The sequence below is a fragment of the Varanus komodoensis genome, unplaced genomic scaffold, assembly GCF_004798865.1.
Source record: "Varanus komodoensis strain SLA01 unplaced genomic scaffold, ASM479886v1 scaffold8, whole genome shotgun sequence".
Classification (NCBI taxonomy): Eukaryota; Metazoa; Chordata; class Lepidosauria; order Squamata; family Varanidae; genus Varanus; species Varanus komodoensis.
Window position 1 is genome coordinate 23,422,337 of NW_025336481.1, and position 19,175 is coordinate 23,441,511.

Below are 19,175 nucleotides of genomic sequence, written 5' to 3' on the forward strand. Positions count from 1 at the left end.
ATTCGTAATCAAAATGTTAACTTTTTCCATGTGACTTTTAAAAAACCTTACCAAAATTCAAGCCAGAACAATAAAAGTTTCATCAGTTAGAATTTAGAGAACAAAGAACACATCCAACAAAATCACTCAGAAAGTAGCTGTTTATAACCTTAACAAGAATCTCTTGAGCTGTGCTTCTCTCCCTGCTGTGATCTATGTTGGATTTATGGCTAGCCACACTTTCTTGACAAGAAAAGTATTCTCTGGAATTCAAGTACAGATTGAAAAATTTAGTGCAATTGTTTATATTTTTTCATGTATGACATAATGATGAACAAATGATAAGCTATCTCACCTGCACTGTTTACTCTTCCTCGCTGCCTTGTATTCTGTCAGGAAAACATAATGTATTATTCTGCCAAACTGAACTAATCAGTTGGACATGCAGTTTAGAAGAGGTGAGGAAGAAATTCTTCGATATGAATCCAACTGCCAAACCCAGGGATCCTCAAACTTTTTGAATAGGGGGCCAGTTGAAAGGCTGCGGTGACCGTTGTGGACCGGTGAGGTAGGGGTGCCTGGAGGCACGGGCCAGTGAGGTGCCGGAGATCTCCCAGCGAGTCCAAAACCATCTCCGAGCAAGTCACCACCTCCCCACCCATGAGCGTGCGGCGGTGGCTTGCTCACTTGGAGACCATCTCCGAGTGAGTGAGCCACCACCTCTCCACCCGCTCTTCCAAGGCAGTGGTGAGCGCTTGTGTACAGGAGGCAGGCGGTGGCAGCGCGCTTGCTTGGAGACCATCTCCGAGCAAGCAAGCAAGCCACCACCTCCCCACCCGCACAGCAAGCGCGGCGAACAGCGGCGTGGGGCGGACGGATGGCCATGGCGGGCTGGATCCGTCCCATGGGCTGTAGTTTGAGGACCCATGTGCTAAACCATTTGCCCCATTTGGATGGATGAATAGGCAATTCAAAATCTATGTAATAGCTTCATTATATAGCTGGCACTCATCAACTGGGATTACTTCTTATATAACTAAAACAGCACCTTGTTCATTCACCTTCTTGGAAAAAGTACCAGAGAATTTGTGGGGGGTGGGGGGTGACCCTAAAGGTGGAAGTACAATCCCACGGCAGCTCATTGAGGACTAAGGAGGCCGGCGGACATAGAATACTGACTCACTATTGGGAGTATGATTGGTAACTGGGCAGAAAGGAGAATAGAAGGTGGTACTCATGTTGCAACAGTTTGTTGCACTTGTTACTACCTAATAGCATAAAACAGCAAGCATTCCAATTCTGTAAAATACAATAATTTATAAAAATGTAAGTATTGATGGTGCCTTAACTAGAAAAAAATACCACATTGCGATTCAGTATTTAGCATTTTTGCAAACTATAAAAGGTACTTCATTAAACATTAAACTATTAAAGGTGTTTAGGTACTTCATATGTATCATCTCTGTAAAACTTACAAAAGCCCTGGAAGGCAAACCAATGCTAGTATCCCTATATTGCAGATGGGGAGTTAAGGCTGAGAAAAAGTGAGTTTGTAGCTTAATTGCAGACTTCCCAACTTGACAGTTCATAGTCTATCATCCCATAGCAACTCTCTGCAGAACATCTTTCCTCTTTAACCAGCTGTTTCTTTTATTAAGCAGATGTGCCCATAACATTCTATTCAGCAGGGTGTTATGCAAATACGTACCAGATACATTCTGTGCCCCATTGAGTTTCCAGTTTAAGATTCTCTTCCCAAGAATTGTTGTACATGTTTCTCCCCGAAGGGAGAATATATTTTTATTTCCCAAGCAGTAGCTACAGTTCTTTATGAGTATCATTTGTGCAAATGAATCCCAGCACTGGGTTATTGCCTAAGCCTATTTGTCACAAACATGAGAACTAGGAACCTTAGGGGGTCTGAACAAGGACGCTCTATGGGAGCTTGGAGATGGGGTCTTTTGCCTTGATCAGTCTCCATCTATTCAGCATATTCTGTTTCTAACCATCTGAACAGGGCTCCTGGCCCTGTATGTATGCCCTGTAATTACAGCAATGCTGGAATCACACCATGTAAGGAAGCTATCAAGTCATCTAACTGGAGCAATATCCTATCTGAGTCTCCTGTACTGTACAGAGCCTGTGGGAGTGTCTCCAAATCAAGTGACATCACAGGGGTATAAAGCTATCTGTCTGCCATGTAAACTGTAGCAGTCAAGCAAACTGTAGTACTCAAGCCAATTAGAATAATATTGCACAATTGTTCAATAAAAACCAGTTCAAAAATGCACACACTTGGATTGCCTTCATAGATGCATTCATAAAGAACATTAGCATGGTCTTTATCTTACCATCCACAATTACTTCCTAAAGATATTGAAGGGGTAAAGATAGGAAGTAGAGACATTCATCAGAATAATTGTAAAGCACATGTTTGGAACCAGCTATTGCATAGTCTGTTCCAGTATTGGCTTCCTGTTCCACTGATGGTATCTTTACCATCTAGTCTGACTCTGTAGCATGTACGATTCCAAGGATTGCATTTGTGAAGGAGAAGGTCATTCTTGCTTACCACTTTTACTTTTGAACCAAAATAAATCATTGAAGCTACAAGGTATATCCTGAGAATATTAATACTGGAAGCAAGAAAAAGTGCTGCATATATGGAACACACTGTTTAAAAAGTGGAGGTCTAAGCCATGATTGTTTATTTGTAGAAATAAATGCAGCCCTGCTACATGTTTGCTATGGGAGAAGTAGACTATTGTTTCTTTGGGACGTGTTTTTCATGCTCAAACAGTAATATGCCATTTCTGTAAATATGCATTTCTTTCAACCAGAAATAACCTCATTATTGCAACTGCCACCTGAGGCATTTCGTGTTCGGCTGTACAGTAGTCCACATCAACTATTTTCCTCCCGCTATTCTGCCCTGCCATAGTCCTCTGCTTTATTATTCAAGAAAGAGCACTTATCCACTGTCTGTGAGTGCAGCAGGCTCCCCCTCCCCCAGTTTCCCACAGGAGCTGTGAATTCCCTTTCTTTTGTGAGCACAGAGCCCTTTAGGTTGTTTAAAAGGACAGTAAACAGCATCTGCTATTCTGTTGCTTAAAGCTAGATATTACTCCATCGAGAACTTTGTAGAACAGAACTGGGGGAATGCCTTTATTACTATATGGAGAATCCCTTGGGCATCTACTCTCTAACAGTATGGTTTCAGGTTCAGTGGGCTCTAGCTTACCTAATTAGCACACAGCATCTGAAAATAATACATGGTAATAGACAGATTTGCACAATGAACTATCTGGACATGGCACTGCAGCTGTAATGGTCATAATCTGCTTCCCAATGTTAGGTTCACGGAAGATGCATGTGCAAACACCATACTGCAGGAACTCATTGTCAACATTGTGCTCCCCTCTACAATGACCAGCCCTGGAAACCTGCAAATGGCAAAACCGGAGCCCCAAATGAATGCAGATGTAAGTATCAAATTCAAATTCATGGAAGTGCTTCTAGGCAATTGTGGATAAATGGAATTCCTTTCTATGCACATTCTCTTCTTATATTCCAAAATGCTAATGACCCTGTGTGAAATAAATTAGCAAGACAAAACTAATGCCACCATCCACATCATGTTTAAACACTGGTGACAGTTCAGTTTACAAAGATACATACATTTTACCAAGAAGGTAACTATTTGCTTGCTTCCTTGTGGAGTCCAAGATCAGCCATTAAGAAGTAAAATTTCACAGAATACCTAAATAAATTGTACCAGACACTAAAACACCCAATATTCTGCATTTTTCATTTAAACAAAACACAGAATCAGCAATAATTAGTGAGTCTAAATATATGACATAAAAGCAGGTTCCCCTGAATTTTGATGAGATTCAACATCTTTGAATGCAATTGGGTTACTGTCTTCGAAAATTTTATCTGGCTTCCAAAATACTTGGTTGGACGTTTCTGTATTCTAACAAAAGTAACACATACTGCACTTCTGAAGGCTTGTGGTAGCTGGTAGCTGTTTCACTCTTTAAGTCAGTTGCATCAGAGGAACTAAATACAGAATAACAACCTGCATAATCTAGAAACATCTGCCCGCCAGCATATGTTTTGGTTTCATTATTTTCATGCCCCTCTACATTCTTTTAAAAACAGCAACAACATCTTTAATTTGTCTTTTCTTCTTGACTGTGTTTCAGCCTGTAAGTGCAATGGGCATTCTGATACTTGTCACTTTGACATGGAAACATGGCTGGCATCAGGGAACCGAAGTGGTGGCATCTGCGATAATTGTCAACATAATACTGAAGGACGACACTGCCAGCGGTGCAAACCAGGCTACTACCGAGACCTCAGGAAGCCCTTTTCTGCCCCAGATGCCTGTAAACGTAAGCCAATATCAATTTGTGAAGTTAAATACTTAAAGGCAATGTCGTTTTGTCATTCATTTTCCTTAAACATTTGTTACATTTATTTCACGATACAAATTATGCAGCTGAAACTGCCTGCAAGAGGTGGATTCACAGAGGTTTCCAACACTTGGATGTGGGTTTGTTAAGCCATTGATAAAACAGTTCTTTGTTTGACTGCCTACAGGACTTTTCATTACACTTTGCTTCCATTTGTTTCCCCTACCAATCTGTTAAATGCAAGTAGCTTGCAGTTAGAAGATACTAAAAAGGGAACAGATTAAAATAACTGTTTACTGTATGACTTTCAGACCAGGAATGAGGAGATTTGGCTTCTAGTCCCCACTTAGCCACCCTCCTGTTCAATCATAAAGCTTACTGGGCCATTAATTCTCTCTCAGCCCAATTTATTTCAAAGGGTTTTTAGGTTGCTATGATATTAAAAGATAACTGCAGGGCTTTGCAAACATATTTATCCCCTTTCACTCTCCACATATTGTTGTGTTACAATCTGGAATTGAAATGTATTTAACTGGCATTGTTATGTCAACATACTCAACACAACATACAACATACTCAAGATGCATTTTTTAACAGTGGCATAAAAATTAAAGAAACAAAAAGCAAATTGGCACTTGTTGGTTGATTTTCCCTCTCTATGCTATAACATGGTTAAATGCACTCTGTGCAACCCACTGTCCCAGAAGTCACGTTATAATTAACTAGTGTCCACCCAAGTTCCAAAGTCACATGATCTCAGATTCAATAAGCCATTCGTGGGAGACCTCAGAGTTTGGTGGAGTGGATACCTAACAAATGGCATTATGAAGTTCAAGGATAAAGGATAAGGTTGGATTATAAAATAACTAAATCCCAAACTGGGAAATCTTCTGGATTAAAAGCACCATTAAACACATTATTCCAAAGTGGAAAGAATATGGCTAAACCACCACTCTGCATAAACAGTATCCACCAAAACTCAATGACTAAATAAGGAGGCATTAGTCAAAGAAGCTACTGAGAGACCAATGGTAGTTCTGAAGGAAATGGAGAGATCAGCAGCTGAGATGGGAGAATCATTCATGGAACAACTATCACCCGAATCCTCTAAAAGCTGGGTTTTATGGAAAAGAGTGACAAGAAAGCCATTGCTGAAACAATCCATATCAAAGTCCATTTGGAATTTGGAAAAGGTATATGAGAGACATAGTAAACATGTGGGGAAAGTGCTACAAAGCACAATCTGAGGTGCAAAAGCCAAAAGTGCTCATTGTCCTGAGCACACCATCCCCACAGTGAAGCACGGTGGTGTTAGGATCGTGTTGTTGCCAAGTTTTTCTTCGGCAGGGACTGATGAACTGCTCAGGATTGAGGGCAAGATGGATGGAGCCAAATATAGGGGCATTCTAGAGGAAAATTTCTTTCAGTCTGCAAGGGACCTGGGTCTCAGGCAAACTTTCACCTTTCAGCAGGACAATGACCTTAAACATAGAGCGAAAGTAACACCGGAGTGGTTTCAAAACAAAAACCCAAATGACTTAGAATGGCCTAGTCAAAGCCAAGGCTTCAATCCAACAGAGAATTTGTGATGAGACTTGAAAGTTGCTATTTACGTACCAATGGTCTTTCTCCAGTCTAACAGATCCAGAGTAGTTTTGCCAGGAAATAGCGGGCAAACATTTCATGACTGAAATGTGCAAAGCTGATAGAGATTTATCCAAGAAGATTCTCAGCTGTATTTACTACCAAGTCAAGCTACCAAAAATGACTTAGTAGGGTGAGTACGTATGCAACCAACAAGTGCCCATTTCTTAGTTCACCTCTATGCTACAGTTAAAAAATATTGGGCATCAGAGTAGCCTGTGTTCTTCAAGTTGTTACTATATCAATTAAATCAACACTTGTCTCCACCCTGTCCCTCCAATCCATCTTGATAGCATTCTGTTTCAAGGATAGTGTTCTAAGACTTCTTGTAAAAAAAATAAAAATAAAACAGCTACAGAGCAAGGAGGAATAGCATGGTCAGAGTTGTTGTTTCACTCAAATTTAAAATATAGAAAAATGAGTGCTATGGGTGAATGAAGGACTGGATTTCCATCCAGTTCATCACCCCAGCCTCTTTCTACCAACTGAGAAGCAACACTGCCCACAGGAGGTGATCATAATTGGACTGATGACAGTAAGCTTCAAGTCCCAGACAAGCTATGGGCTCTCTCAATGGCCCTCTAATTTGACTCTGCCTCAGGGCCACTACACCCAAGAAACATACATCTTCCCTAGTGTGTCCAGTTAGGGATTCTTTGTAAGCATATGTGAGAATACTAGATAGCAGCAGTTCCCTTGATTATAACAGCTGGTAAAATTATTGCTGTGAATGTAATCATGAAAACTGTTGCTGTGCTTAGACGGATCTGTGACTGACAAGGTCCCAAAATACATTTTGCAAGGAATGGCAGGAATACATATGTGTTTCTCTAGGAAAAAACTATATGCTTTATAAAAGCATTCCATTTGCCATGAAAGAGATCCTTCTTGAAAGTTGTCTTTTCAGACTTTCTCCTCCTGAACAACTTACATTTCTGAACTGTTTATTGATACAAAGGAAATTCTTCTCAGCTGTTGCCTTCAAGCCACAATGAGCTTCATTCCTGGGCAACCATCCCAGTTTCATCTTCAGCTGCTATCATCTGTACGAAGTCCACAACAATGGAGTCAGAGGGACATAGGATAGAGCCAATAGAGGAGACAGACATTTCGTGCATGAAACTGCTCAGTCACGGCCTTTTGGAGAGCTCCAACACAGAGAAAGTTTGTGCTTTCAGGAAATCAAGCAGAGATTTCAGTCTCAACAGAAAACAAACTGTGCCCTTACGTCATGCTTAGTTTTTGCTGATAATGGCATTTTTGATAACCTCTTATTCATAAAGGGTTCAAATAGTCTGTGGCACAGTATAATTATCACCAACACTGTTGCTCAACTTCTGGAAAATCATGAAAATGAAAAAGCTCCAAGGTCAAAACAAATGAAAGAGCTGTTAAACCACAATTCTTAGGCTACCTAAACATACTCTTTAAGAAACAATGTGTAATATTTGCTCAGGAGCCTGTATATACTAAATAAAAACACGGCAGTATCTTATTTAACATGGTAAACTGTGGCAATCTGCTTTAAGTTTGGATTCTTCTCCCTTTCCTGTTTTTAACAATGTTCATGAGTTTTTAAGGCTTTGCTATAGTGTAACTGGGAATGATAGAAAGATCCATAACAGGTCCATAATAGTTTATGATAATAGTTTTATGATTAAAACACATGTTGCAAGATTGTAGAATTTTGGCTTGGTATCCAAAGCTGAACTAGAAAGTAATCACAATGAAATGACTTTATTTTATTCATTCTGTGCATATTACATTTGGAGACAGAAACAGTAAAATCTGCTGAACATTCAGAACTGTTTATCATACTCTGAGATTTCAAGTTACATTGACTCTGAGCAGTTTTGTTGATTTTCTAAATAACTAAATAGCTATTTTGATTCATTTGTTACTTGTGTGTTATATTTCTCAATTTCTCTCTCTCTCTCTCTCTCTCTCTCACACACACACACACACGCGCGCGCGTGCGCGACCTTCAAACTACAGCAGCTGGTGTGGCAAAAGACCAAAGAGAATTCAAGAAAACTTTTCATACATATTTAATACCTTAAAATCTAAAGAGGCACACTTACTTAACAGAACTTAACAAAATATTAACATATTTTGTTCACACAATCAAGGTAGCTAAAAGGTGACCTTTTCTACTTCCAAGGAGTGCCATAGTGACTCTTAGGCAAGAAAACAGGTTAATTAGTATGGAAAACAAGCCAGAGGGCTAGGGTAGGTATGACTGGGCATTTGTTGCTGGGCCCAAACCCAAGTGGGAGCCCATTGACAAAGCCTCTTCACCCACCTCTCACCCCAGCCTTCTCCTTTCCTTAACAAAAAGCTTTCCTGGTAGATCTGCAATCAGCAATCCAAGAATATTCACATTTCCTCACAGAATAGCACAAATGGAAATGACTTGATTATTTGGTTAAGAGAGCTTTTTGTTAAGGAAGGAAAAAGAGGAAATACAATACTGCTATACCATGCAAGAAGCACAAAGTGCCTTCCCTCACACACACAATAAACAATTTTTGCCAACCCCACAAAAATCATTCTTCCTGCCTCTCCTTCCCTCTCTTTCACTACTTGCATATGTTCACCGGAAAAGTCTTCTGTGTCTCTGTTTTTGCATGATTAAACTGAGAAGGCATGAACTTGAAGGAAAAAATATATGACTGTGCAGGGATATGCACCCCATACTACATGAACCCTTGAATTTATAAATACAAAACAACAAGGATATGAAAGATGGACTCCTAAAGAGTGATAGCAAATCTATGTATCTACCATCAGTATTTAGTTTCCAGATTTTATTCCCAGAGGCTTTTATATTCGAGGCTGTCTCATACATATTCCTTAATATTGCAGTATGCGCCTGTCACCCAGTTGGATCAACTGCACATCCCCTTAACAAAGGCATCTTCTGTGATCCCAGCAATGGTGATTGTCCCTGCAAACCTGGAGTGGCTGGTCCTCAGTGTGATAGGTGCATGATAGGATACTGGGGCTTTGGAAGTTATGGCTGCCGACCATGCGATTGTGCTGGAAGCTGTGACTCATCAAGTGGTGACTGCATCAACAGGCAAGTGGATAAACATTGCTATAGATGGCCAGACACTATTATTTTCTTAATATTGTACAAATGCATTTTTGGCCACTCTGTAGTTTTATGGGGCCTTTCACCAGGTGCCAACCCCTTGAGAGGTCTGGAGGGTAGCAACTAAATGAAAGGCCTTCTTGGTGGTGGCCCTCCATTTTTGGAACAACCTTCCTGCTGCAGCCTGCTGGCTCCAAATTTGCCATCTTTTCTGCACCAGGTTATGATGGTCCTCTGTGCAGACCTTTAAAGGAGTGAGTCCTTTAAAACAGAGCGAGTCAGAAGGGGTGTCTTGGACCATCTAGTCTTGACCCCTAGCTTCAGCTGGTTCCACTCATGACATGCCCACCATGTGCATGTACAGCCTATCCTTGAACACTCTCACCGATACGGCTTCACCGATAGGGGTCCTAACTGGGATGCAGTACTTCCTGGCATCCACCTTGAATCTTGGTCCATTGGAACGCACCCTGCCCTCCTCTGCAGGGGAAAACAGGTCTCGACCCACCTCTGTGTGGCACCCCCCAACATAAGACCAAAACCTCCCTTGGTCATTCAGGCCCCTGAGCCCGGTACCTTTCTTTTACTCTTGGCCAGGTCTTTTGAAATTCTTTTTATTGTTTTTTAATGGTTCTTTTATGTTATTTCAAATTAATTTTTAATTCTTAATGTTTTTATTTTTTGTATTTTTTATACTTTGTTGTAAACCACACAGAAAACCTTGGCTATGGGTAGAATAGAAATGAAACATAGATTAATTTATGGAAGTCACATTATTTCCACAGTGAATGTAAAAGAAATTTGGGATGAACTTACTTGACTGAGGAAAATATGCACACAAATTGGGAATGATCAGGTTTCTATCTTACCACTCACCTTGAAGTCTTCATGGTGCATTTTCACAGACTTTACCTGGATTCACTGGAAATTAGATGAGCAAGTGACTTACACACTTCATAATATCCTATGATGGACTGGATTTACACAACACAGCAGCCTGTTATGTGTAACTAGCCACAGTGGGCTACCACATTGTCCAAACCTAGATCACTACTTGCAAAATGGCTTCTTTGGAGGCAATAAACCATTTGTTATGACCTGTTCTATGGTTTACTCAATCCACCTTTTTAAAAAGCAGCCCCAGAAATGTGTCCAAATGTTCTCTTGGAGGTGCCCTACTGGGCACTTCTGGCTGTCAGTTGTAGTCTCGCCTGCACAAAGTCTCTGTCAATTTCAGCTTTCTAAGGGATTGAAGTGTAATTGGTAACACAGATTAAAACTGGCAAGGCAAGAATGTGCACACAATTGCCAAACTGAGTATTGGAAATCACTAGTGGAAGTTAGTGCACCAGAATAGTGGTGAAAAGTTCTTCAGTTTAGCAATGTAAACTTCAGGATTTCATGTATTAAACTGAGAGTTCTTACCTTTTGACACTTTATCAAGGTCTCCAGCTGCTCTAGAAAGGGCAGATTTTAACCCTTCCCTCTTTTGAAACACTTACTGCTGTAGGCACTGGAGTTTTGGTCTAGTAGTCTATGTAGTCTGGCATTTTCAGGCTGAAATGTTAGGTGATCCAATATAGTTCTGATCTGACTGCAAAGAGAATGTCAAAGAAAATCTAAGGGGTCTGATGCACTTGGACTTCAGGTCAAAATGAAATTCTAGAACACTGTGCTAAATATAGTGTATAACTATATACAACAGCTATACAGAATCATTTCACAGAACTTGGAAATCCAGACAAAGAAAATTTAAACACTATCTCTCTCAGACAATGTTTCCACAATATATGTTATATAGCTACCTATAAAATACATTTATATACCAAATTACAGATTCTGTAGAAGTATTAATTTGTAATGTATTTCTTGATAAAATAATCCACAGGAAGTAAACATTCTTCATTTAGTCTAGTCCACATAAATCTAGAATTACGTACTTCAGCCTTCTCCAACATAGTATCTTCCAGATGTTTTGGACAACCACTCCCAGTATTTGTAACAATTGGCCATGCTAGCTGTGGATGATGCAAGTTGGACAGGAGTCCAAAACATTTGGAGGGTGCCAGGTTGAGGAAGGCTGAAGTGTGGTTCTTCAAGAACTGTATGTACATACACATAAAGCCACACTTCTTTGAACTTTAAATTTCTGGATGCTTATTTTACCAATAAAGTATTCTTTCAGAGTAAAAAAAAAAAAACCCAGAACCAAGATTGGATGTGTGTGCATCTCCATGCACAGCCACTTCCTGTTTCAAGCAATTAATTCTGGGTATATGTTGATCCTTGATACTCTGCCTGGGGATGCTAGAAAATTCTTGCTAATTGTTGTGGGAGAGCCATCAAAGAATTACATATAAACTGTTTTCTGACAACTCTCAGAAATGTTTGAAATATGCTTGCATTAACACAATATTGATTTTTCAATGATGCTTCTGATTTCCTAAGCTTTATAAAGACAGTTCTTTTGCAATGAATAGACTCGCGCTGACCTGATTTCATAAGAAACATTTCACATTGTTCCGGTAATTTCAGCAGTGCAGACGTAGACTGGTACTATGGAATCGCTGGGTTATACTCTGCATATAACAAGAGTGAGCCAGCATGGGGCTGGGAAGATGAACAAGGATACTCTGCCCTTCGTCATTCAGGTAAGAATATGGTCTCTGGACCATTTGCTATCCCTATTAACATTTTTATGTAAATCAATGGCTAGACAATAAAAAGTTACTCTGGCTTTGAAATACAAAAAGGGAAGTAAGTAAAAGATTCCAAGATCAATGTACAAATCTAAGTTAATAGACCAGGGACTCCAACTGTTGCACCCACAGGTGCACCCATGAACACATCCTATAGTGAGTGCCCTGTGAAAGGTTCACTTATGTCGTGCCCACAGGCATCTAACCTTTTAAATTAGGAAAAAAACCCATGTTTTAATATATCTACATGGATTTGTATGAGAAGCTCAAAACTTTCCAGCAATTCTACGTACATAGGGCTCAGCAAAAGTAAACTAAATATCTTAATAGGGCTCTTTCTGAAGGGGGGAAGTCCATACCATACCCATTCAAATATTGAAAGCAACGTCCTCAGTCTATCCTTTCAGTGTTGTCATATCAGTCTTTAAGCTGTCAAAAAGACACAGAGAATCCAATTACACGGAGCAATTGAGACTTTCCATGAAGCATGAAAAATTGCAGCATTCGTTATACATGTATCTACCATTTCTTTCAGAGAGAAATAAAGTTAAGACCTTAATGAGCAAGCACTAGATAATTTGCAATTGGACTTACGATATACCAAAATGTAAGGGGCTTTAAGGGCTGGCTCTTAAAAGACTTAAAAGTTTTGAACAAAGTCTTGTGACTTTGCTTAAAAGTATGCTTGATTATGATCAAGTGAATCTCAGTTAATTGTTAATTGGGCACTGCTGCTTCCAAAAGAAAAGAAAAAAGAAAAAAAACCCATCTGTTTTCCTTGAAAACATTCTCAGATTAAGTTTTAAGCACCCCTAGGTATCACTTGCATATTATCTGCAAAGGAGATTTAAAAAGTAGTGGCTTGATTCAAGTTACATTTTCCTTAATGTCAATTTTGGAATAAACCCAGTGAAATGAATTGCATCAGAAAATGTTTATTTTTATATTTATCTAACTCTAAATAGCAACTTCTAGTTTTCTCTTTCTGATTTTGTATATAGTGATTGCTTTCAGATCTAGACCTTGCATCAAATATATTTAACCTAATCCTTTATTTTAGGAAAGAAAAATGTTGGTATTGAGCATTCTGCTATTTTTAGATACTAATACATTTATTCTCTTTGAATTCTCTGAACTCTTTTCATTCTGGAATACTGGATTTAATGGTGCTGAGGGGATGTTCACAATTTGGGAGGGTGGAGTTTATAGCACAATCCTGATTGGTGCTTCTGCATTACTTTAACCCAGAACTCTTTTGATAACTTTTTCTTTTTCATGATACTGCTTGTTTAGATATGCCCTCCAACAAACTCTGGTTCCTTCTGGGAACAGGTGCATTCAATCTGTGATCATGTGGCGGTGAGATTGAATAGACTCCATTCAGCTAGTTACAATATGTGACTCCTGAAGGCAGTAGAAACAGAGAAACAGAGCGAGTCAGAAGGGTCCTCCCAGGCCATCTAGTCTGACCCCCGGCTCCAGTCAGCTCCGCTCATGACATGCCTTTGTACCAGTAGCTTGCAACGCAGCTTACTTACGCATCTCACAGCAAAGGAGGTGAATACATATGCAGCCCGAAAGTGCCAGTTTGTTTTGGCTTACTTAACATTTGTGCCACAAGAAAAATATTTCACAGGCTCACACTTGAAATGATTCATGGTCAGCAATGAGTTTTGCAGGACTGCCACACTGAGGAAGAAAAGAAGGTAGCATAAAAAGGTCTTCCTCATACTGCAAAGAAGACTGTCAGCAAGGGCCATTGGCACAACCTCCACTCACTGCAGGCTATTGTGTTGCCTGTAAGTTAGTACCTGGAAAGCTAGGGAGGAAGGAGTTAGATTTGCCTCTGCTACCTCTGCTTCACAAATCTGAAACAACATCTGCATTATCTTATATGTACTCCACTTGTGGGCATGCTAGTGCACTTGATTTGCCCTTCACTTATTGCAGTGCAAATTCACAGCATAGCATATTTTAAATTTTCTACTATGATTACCATGAAAATTGCAATGCTTTACAAATTCAAAAATCTTCTATATGTAATTAATAAGTGATAGACAGGAAACCTTTTCAAAATGCCTGTGAATATGCAGCTATATAAATGGATAGTTTTTTCCCATGAAACCAGGATCACTGACTTCCCAATGACCTGGAGGAAACTTTCTGTGCAAACATGTATGTGCAAAGGATCTTCCAGACATTATAAATGTATCAAGTTAATATACGTGGGATCCCTTTCCTACAATACATTAATGTGATATTTTAAAGGAGTTCAGTTAATACTTTTTGTTGTGAAATTATTTCTGTTCATTGATCAGATTCACTGTATGAATTTAAGAAACCTCAAAATAAATTCTTAATCCAACAAAATTTTATGTACATCTCAAATAAATGTTCAGGTTCAAATCAGCAATTACACCCATTCCGATCCTTTCAGTACTTGCAATATACTTTGTGTACCACCATCCATTCACCACAATGTATCATGCAAAAAGAATCTAGTTTCCTTGAAAGCCAGGGTTAGGATCTAGATGACCATGGGCAGTATCCAACTGCGTCATTTTATTCATGCAAATGATGTTGCACAAGTGGAAACCAAGTTCTGAATCTACACAAAAGGAGAATCTAACTAAAGTTATAGTTGTGCAAGTGATTGTGCTTTGCACTTGCTCTGCTAGCACTATCTGAATTTATAGAATGTCACCTTTGGGTACCACCCCATGAAATTCATGTGGTGAAATCTATATGAAATACTTTGTACTTGTAGGAGTTCATCAAATGATAATGATATCAATTATCAAGTATTATCAATGATAATTCAAAGATGGAGGCATTTTTGTGTTTTGATAGGAAAATGTGAATGTAAAGACCAAGCTTTACGAAATTCCAAGATCTTCTGTGGCATGAAATATACATATGGTGAGTTAAAATAATATATATTATTCAACAACTGTATTATTTCCACAATTGCTAGTGAAAAATATCAGCAGAGCTGCTCTGATTGGAAAAATGACAAGTCAGGTGAGGCCACTTGTGCCAATTTATAAGAGCCGTTGGTATTAAGCCGAAATACTGAGGCAAGTTGTACAAAACAACTCTAGCAAAAAGTTATAGAGTGGAGTTGAGAGGCAGGAGTAGCAATGCTGGAAACTCATTCTCAGCTGTCTCAAAATAGTCCACCTCTGCATGCAAAGCTGTGTATTACCATGTTGTGCCACTACAGCTGGCAAATTCACACAAATGAATATGTCTCAATACAAACAAACATGCACACACAGAATTTGCTAACATTTGGGGCTCTACTGATGTCCAGTTTTCTTTATATGGTGTGTGTGTATGTTTGTCCTGGGGATGGTTGTCTTTATAAAGAAGAATTCAGTAGGGTAAGCCTGAAGCAGAATGACACAATAACAGGTTTTCCACCTCATTTCCTGTTTCTGAGAATCACATCTATTCTAACTCTCTTACAGAAAATAACCAACCTAGAATATATTAGAAAGGAGTTTTCAACATTATATTGAAAAGCCCTTTGGTTGAAATAACACAGGGCTAATGTTTCCTGCTAATAAGAACTGTTTAATGGAGCATTTTGATTGTTGTGTGTTCTAGCAAGAGCTAGAACTACCAACTTTTTCTGGCAGGACTTTGTAACTGGTGGTAGTTTTACATGTAATGCTTTTCTTGACATGCTGATGAAACAATTAAATACACTTTATTTGTATATTTATTTAAATACCCTTTATTATACACTGGCCATATCAGGAAAAGACACACAGCCATGAATAATCATAGTAAGAGCACAAAGGAACATAAGCTTTCTTTCAAAGACTTGATTGATTAATTAATTAATGTATTGGATTAATCATTAATGTATTGTACAGTACTCATGTAATTTTATCATCTTTCAAAAACACTTGCACTTGTTACTTGGGACATAGCTTATAATGTACTAAGAAATAAGAGTAGGCTTATTGTAAAGCTTATTGTAAGCTGGCCAGAAGCCCTTGGGCTGGTATCACACACCTCAGCTGAGGTGCCATTGTGTATGACAGGGCCTAGCTTGGAGAAGTAGCTTGACTTACTGTCACCCTCTCCAAAATATTGCAGGAGGCCGTCGTGTTTCAGCCAGCTGAATAACTGCTGGCTTTTTATGAAAGTATGGCTTTCTCCTTCAGACTGGTAGGGTGGCCACTTTTGAATCACCAAAAAAGAGATGTTTTGCATCAAATGTGCACATTCTAACTTACACAGATGCAAGTTTAAAAAACATTATAATTTAGATAGAAACATAGGATATCTTATCATAGCACAGAAGACTGTGACCAGGTGAACTGCACACCTATGGATACACCCCTCTGCATAAATGTAACACTGTAATGTTAACATGATTAGGATGAGTCAAAGTTTTATATCTCCAAGCTTAAAACAAACCTTTGAGTTTGTTTATTTAGGCAGGAAAGTGGGGGAGACTGTTGCTTCTGGACATGATGAAAGCAATCTCTTTAATAGACCTAAGATGGAGTTTTTTAATTTAACTAGATTACACTCTTAGATTGTACTAAGTAAAAAGGATCTCACATTGCAACAGATCCTGTTGGGATAAAGAAGTGATGGCTGCTTTTCTTCTGACAATATAAAGCCAGCAGACCCATTCAGACCTACCTCTAGTGCTGGTCTAGCACTACATGGGTCCCATCAGTATAAAGCCAGCAGAACTGAGGTGGATGCATTGTACCTGGAAATGGTGCCCACACAATTGCTGGGGAGTGGGGCCTGTGCAGCTGACCCCACTCACAGCACTGGGCACTCCCTTGGCCCTTCCCCTGCACACTTAAGTTCTTCTGTGGACTTCTACAGGGAAGAAGCCTATGCGTGAGCCTATGGTTGTATAAGGCTTCTGTACAATTGTGTGTGCCAAGGGGCATAATTTTAAGTGGTGCACTTATCCACCACTTTAACAAAACTACAAAACAAACAAACAAAACAAAACAAAACACGATTGAGACTTTACCTATAGAGAAAACATGTCTTCTGACTTCTAAGTAATATTAGTAACTTTTACTTTTGGATTTGTCTACTGTGCACAATTTTTCCACCAGGTTTTATCTTGCAGTATTTGGGTTCTGTCAGTGAGGCATGTTCTGTTAGCTAAGCAGTGTTTGTTACTATGTGACAAATCTCTTTTACTATATATCATCAATATAAAGTACTTACAGTACTATTTCAATTGTGGCAGCAATTATATGCTTACTTGAGAACTACTGATAGGCTTCTAACTTGAAAACTATCCATGCATGGCTTAAGTAGGGAGGAGGAGGAGAAAGAAACATCCAGGAATGTTTTAGTTATAAACTAAGAAACAGGCTAGTTTGGAATAGCAAGATTATTACTCTTTCCAGAAAATATAAGTACTTTAAATAGATAAGACAACATGACTAGGTGACAAGAAAGCTTTGCTTTATTTTGTGGTTTTGTGCAAAGATTTCAAATTATGAGTAAGCAGTAGTTCCCAGTAATCCCAGTAGGAAGAAGCAGCTGTGTGCACGTTCCATATTTCCTAAAAATCAGGTCACTGAGCATCTCCCTGCACCCAGCCCTTGGCAGAGACTGAACAGGCTCATCAAGTAGAGGTACTGGCACAGTTTCTATTCAATTAAATCTAGTTCTGTTCTCTTTGCGTCCAATGAATATATGGTATTGCTTTATCAGTAAGACAACTACACTCATTCTGAAAGTGCAAGAAGGCTGTATTGTTGGCACTCTGCATTATCACTCAGCACACAAATGAACACAAAAGATATATTATTTCTTCTGAAATTTCCTCCCACAGTGTTGAAGGCAAAGATTTTGTCTGCTCATGATAAAGGCTCCCATGCTGAGGTTAATGTGAAGATTCAAAAAGTATTGAAATCTACAAAGCTTAAGATTTTCCGAGGAAAACGGATCCTTTACCCAGAATCATGGACTAACAGAGGTTGTACTTGCCCAATACTTAATCCTGGTATGTATTTGTCATGAAAAACATGACTCTATTGGTTCAATACCAATTTTGTGTTTACACTTCACTACTTTTCTGCAGCCCAGTTAGTTTTGTAGTTCATAAACACAATTAAATTAAATTACATTTCATCCTATCATATACTCTTGCCTTTTTAAAAAATTGCCTTTTATGCAAACATTTCCATTTTCTTCCACATACTGGGAGTATAATTAAAAACATATGAATACTTCAGGAAACTGAGCTGCCAATCATTGTTCTTACCAATTAAAGTAATTTAATTTTATGCTAAACGATCCTTTCGATTTTAGCTTCACTTTGGACCTATTAAATCATGCATAATCTTCATGTTTAAGCTTTCCCCCCAAAAATGGTCAATTTGAATCTTTTCTCAAAGTTTCATACCGTTAGACTTCATTCCTTAACTGAGTTTAAATTAGAGATATGAGATAATGAAAGCAGGGAAATTAAAGGCACTCCTCTCTGTATTTGCTTTGCATGTCTAATAAAGCAACATATACAGACACTGAAAAAAAGAAAAAGCCAAACTTGTATAATCTGATCCTCACACACAATATATATATATATATATATATATATATATATATATATTCATATATGACCAGCTGTGTCTCTCTCTTGTGAAATGGCTTCCCCAGGAAAATAACTCAAAAATTACAACACAAAATTTGTTGCCAAGCATTTTCCCAGATGTGATCATTTTTGCAGTTGTAATATTACAACTAGATCATGTTATTAAAAAATGTGGAACATACCACAAATAAAATCCTATCATGCTTTAATATAGACTAATATGCTTAATATAGACTATTAAGCATAAAAGAGGTCAACTACTAAAATATAGCTTCATTTTGAGTTATACGAGAATTCAAGCCCCTGTGTAACCAGAGTGGGATTTATTAATCCATGATTTGCTGTAGTGGGTGTTGAATGTGCTCTGAATATCCACCTCTCTGTCAGACTGATCAGGGGTTGCTACATGATATCCAAACCCAGACACTATAGGTAAATCATGGGTAAAACAACACTCAGTCAAACTAATTACTAACTGCACAATAACTCTGAGTTATTTAATCCATGATTAACCTACTGGACACAATGTAGGAACCCCTAATTGATCCTATCAGGGGTTGATTATTCAAAATGCCCACAGAAAACACCCAGCAAGTGCCATGGCAAATCATGGGTTAATTATCCCATGATTTGTTGCTGTATCACATGAATCTGCTCCCATGAAATTAATGTTAACCAGTCTTGATTTCTCAACCTATTTTTACAGGGTTGCTATGGCACAGTACTTAAATATACCACTCAATAAGTCT

The 19,175-nt window shown here is 38.7% G+C and overlaps 1 protein-coding gene and 2 long non-coding RNA genes across 6 annotated transcripts in view; 1 reads left to right on the top strand and 2 right to left on the bottom strand.

The window, feature by feature from the left end:
- Positions 1 to 19,175, top strand: part of NTN4 (netrin 4) — a 76,528-nt gene that overhangs the window by 55,070 nt on the left and 2,283 nt on the right. For 3 of the 4 annotated variants that reach the window (XM_044455546.1, XM_044455547.1, XM_044455544.1), the window contains exons 4-9: positions 3,335 to 3,461; positions 4,188 to 4,376; positions 8,907 to 9,120; positions 11,671 to 11,786; positions 14,685 to 14,753; positions 17,665 to 17,835. In XM_044455546.1, coding sequence (XP_044311481.1) covers positions 3,335 to 3,461; positions 4,188 to 4,376; positions 8,907 to 9,120; positions 11,671 to 11,786; positions 14,685 to 14,753; positions 17,665 to 17,835 — 886 coding nt within the window. The remainder of the gene's footprint in view (positions 1 to 3,334; positions 3,462 to 4,187; positions 4,377 to 8,906; positions 9,121 to 11,670; positions 11,787 to 14,684; positions 14,754 to 17,664; positions 17,836 to 19,175) is intronic. The other variant, XM_044455545.1, reaches the window with a different exon arrangement.
- LOC123036361 lies at positions 1,357 to 8,999 on the bottom strand. Its single transcript, XR_006417123.1, has 2 exons — positions 6,973 to 8,999; positions 1,357 to 4,368 (listed from the first exon to the last, which is right to left on the bottom strand). It is a non-coding gene; the product is annotated as an uncharacterized LOC123036361 (long non-coding RNA).
- Positions 9,849 to 19,175, bottom strand: part of LOC123036360 — a 39,637-nt gene continuing 30,310 nt past the window's right edge. Inside the window, exons 2-3 of the long non-coding RNA XR_006417122.1 lie at positions 12,199 to 12,263; positions 9,849 to 10,729 (exon numbers count right to left, since the gene is read on the bottom strand). This is a non-coding gene — a long non-coding RNA (uncharacterized LOC123036360). The remainder of the gene's footprint in view (positions 10,730 to 12,198; positions 12,264 to 19,175) is intronic.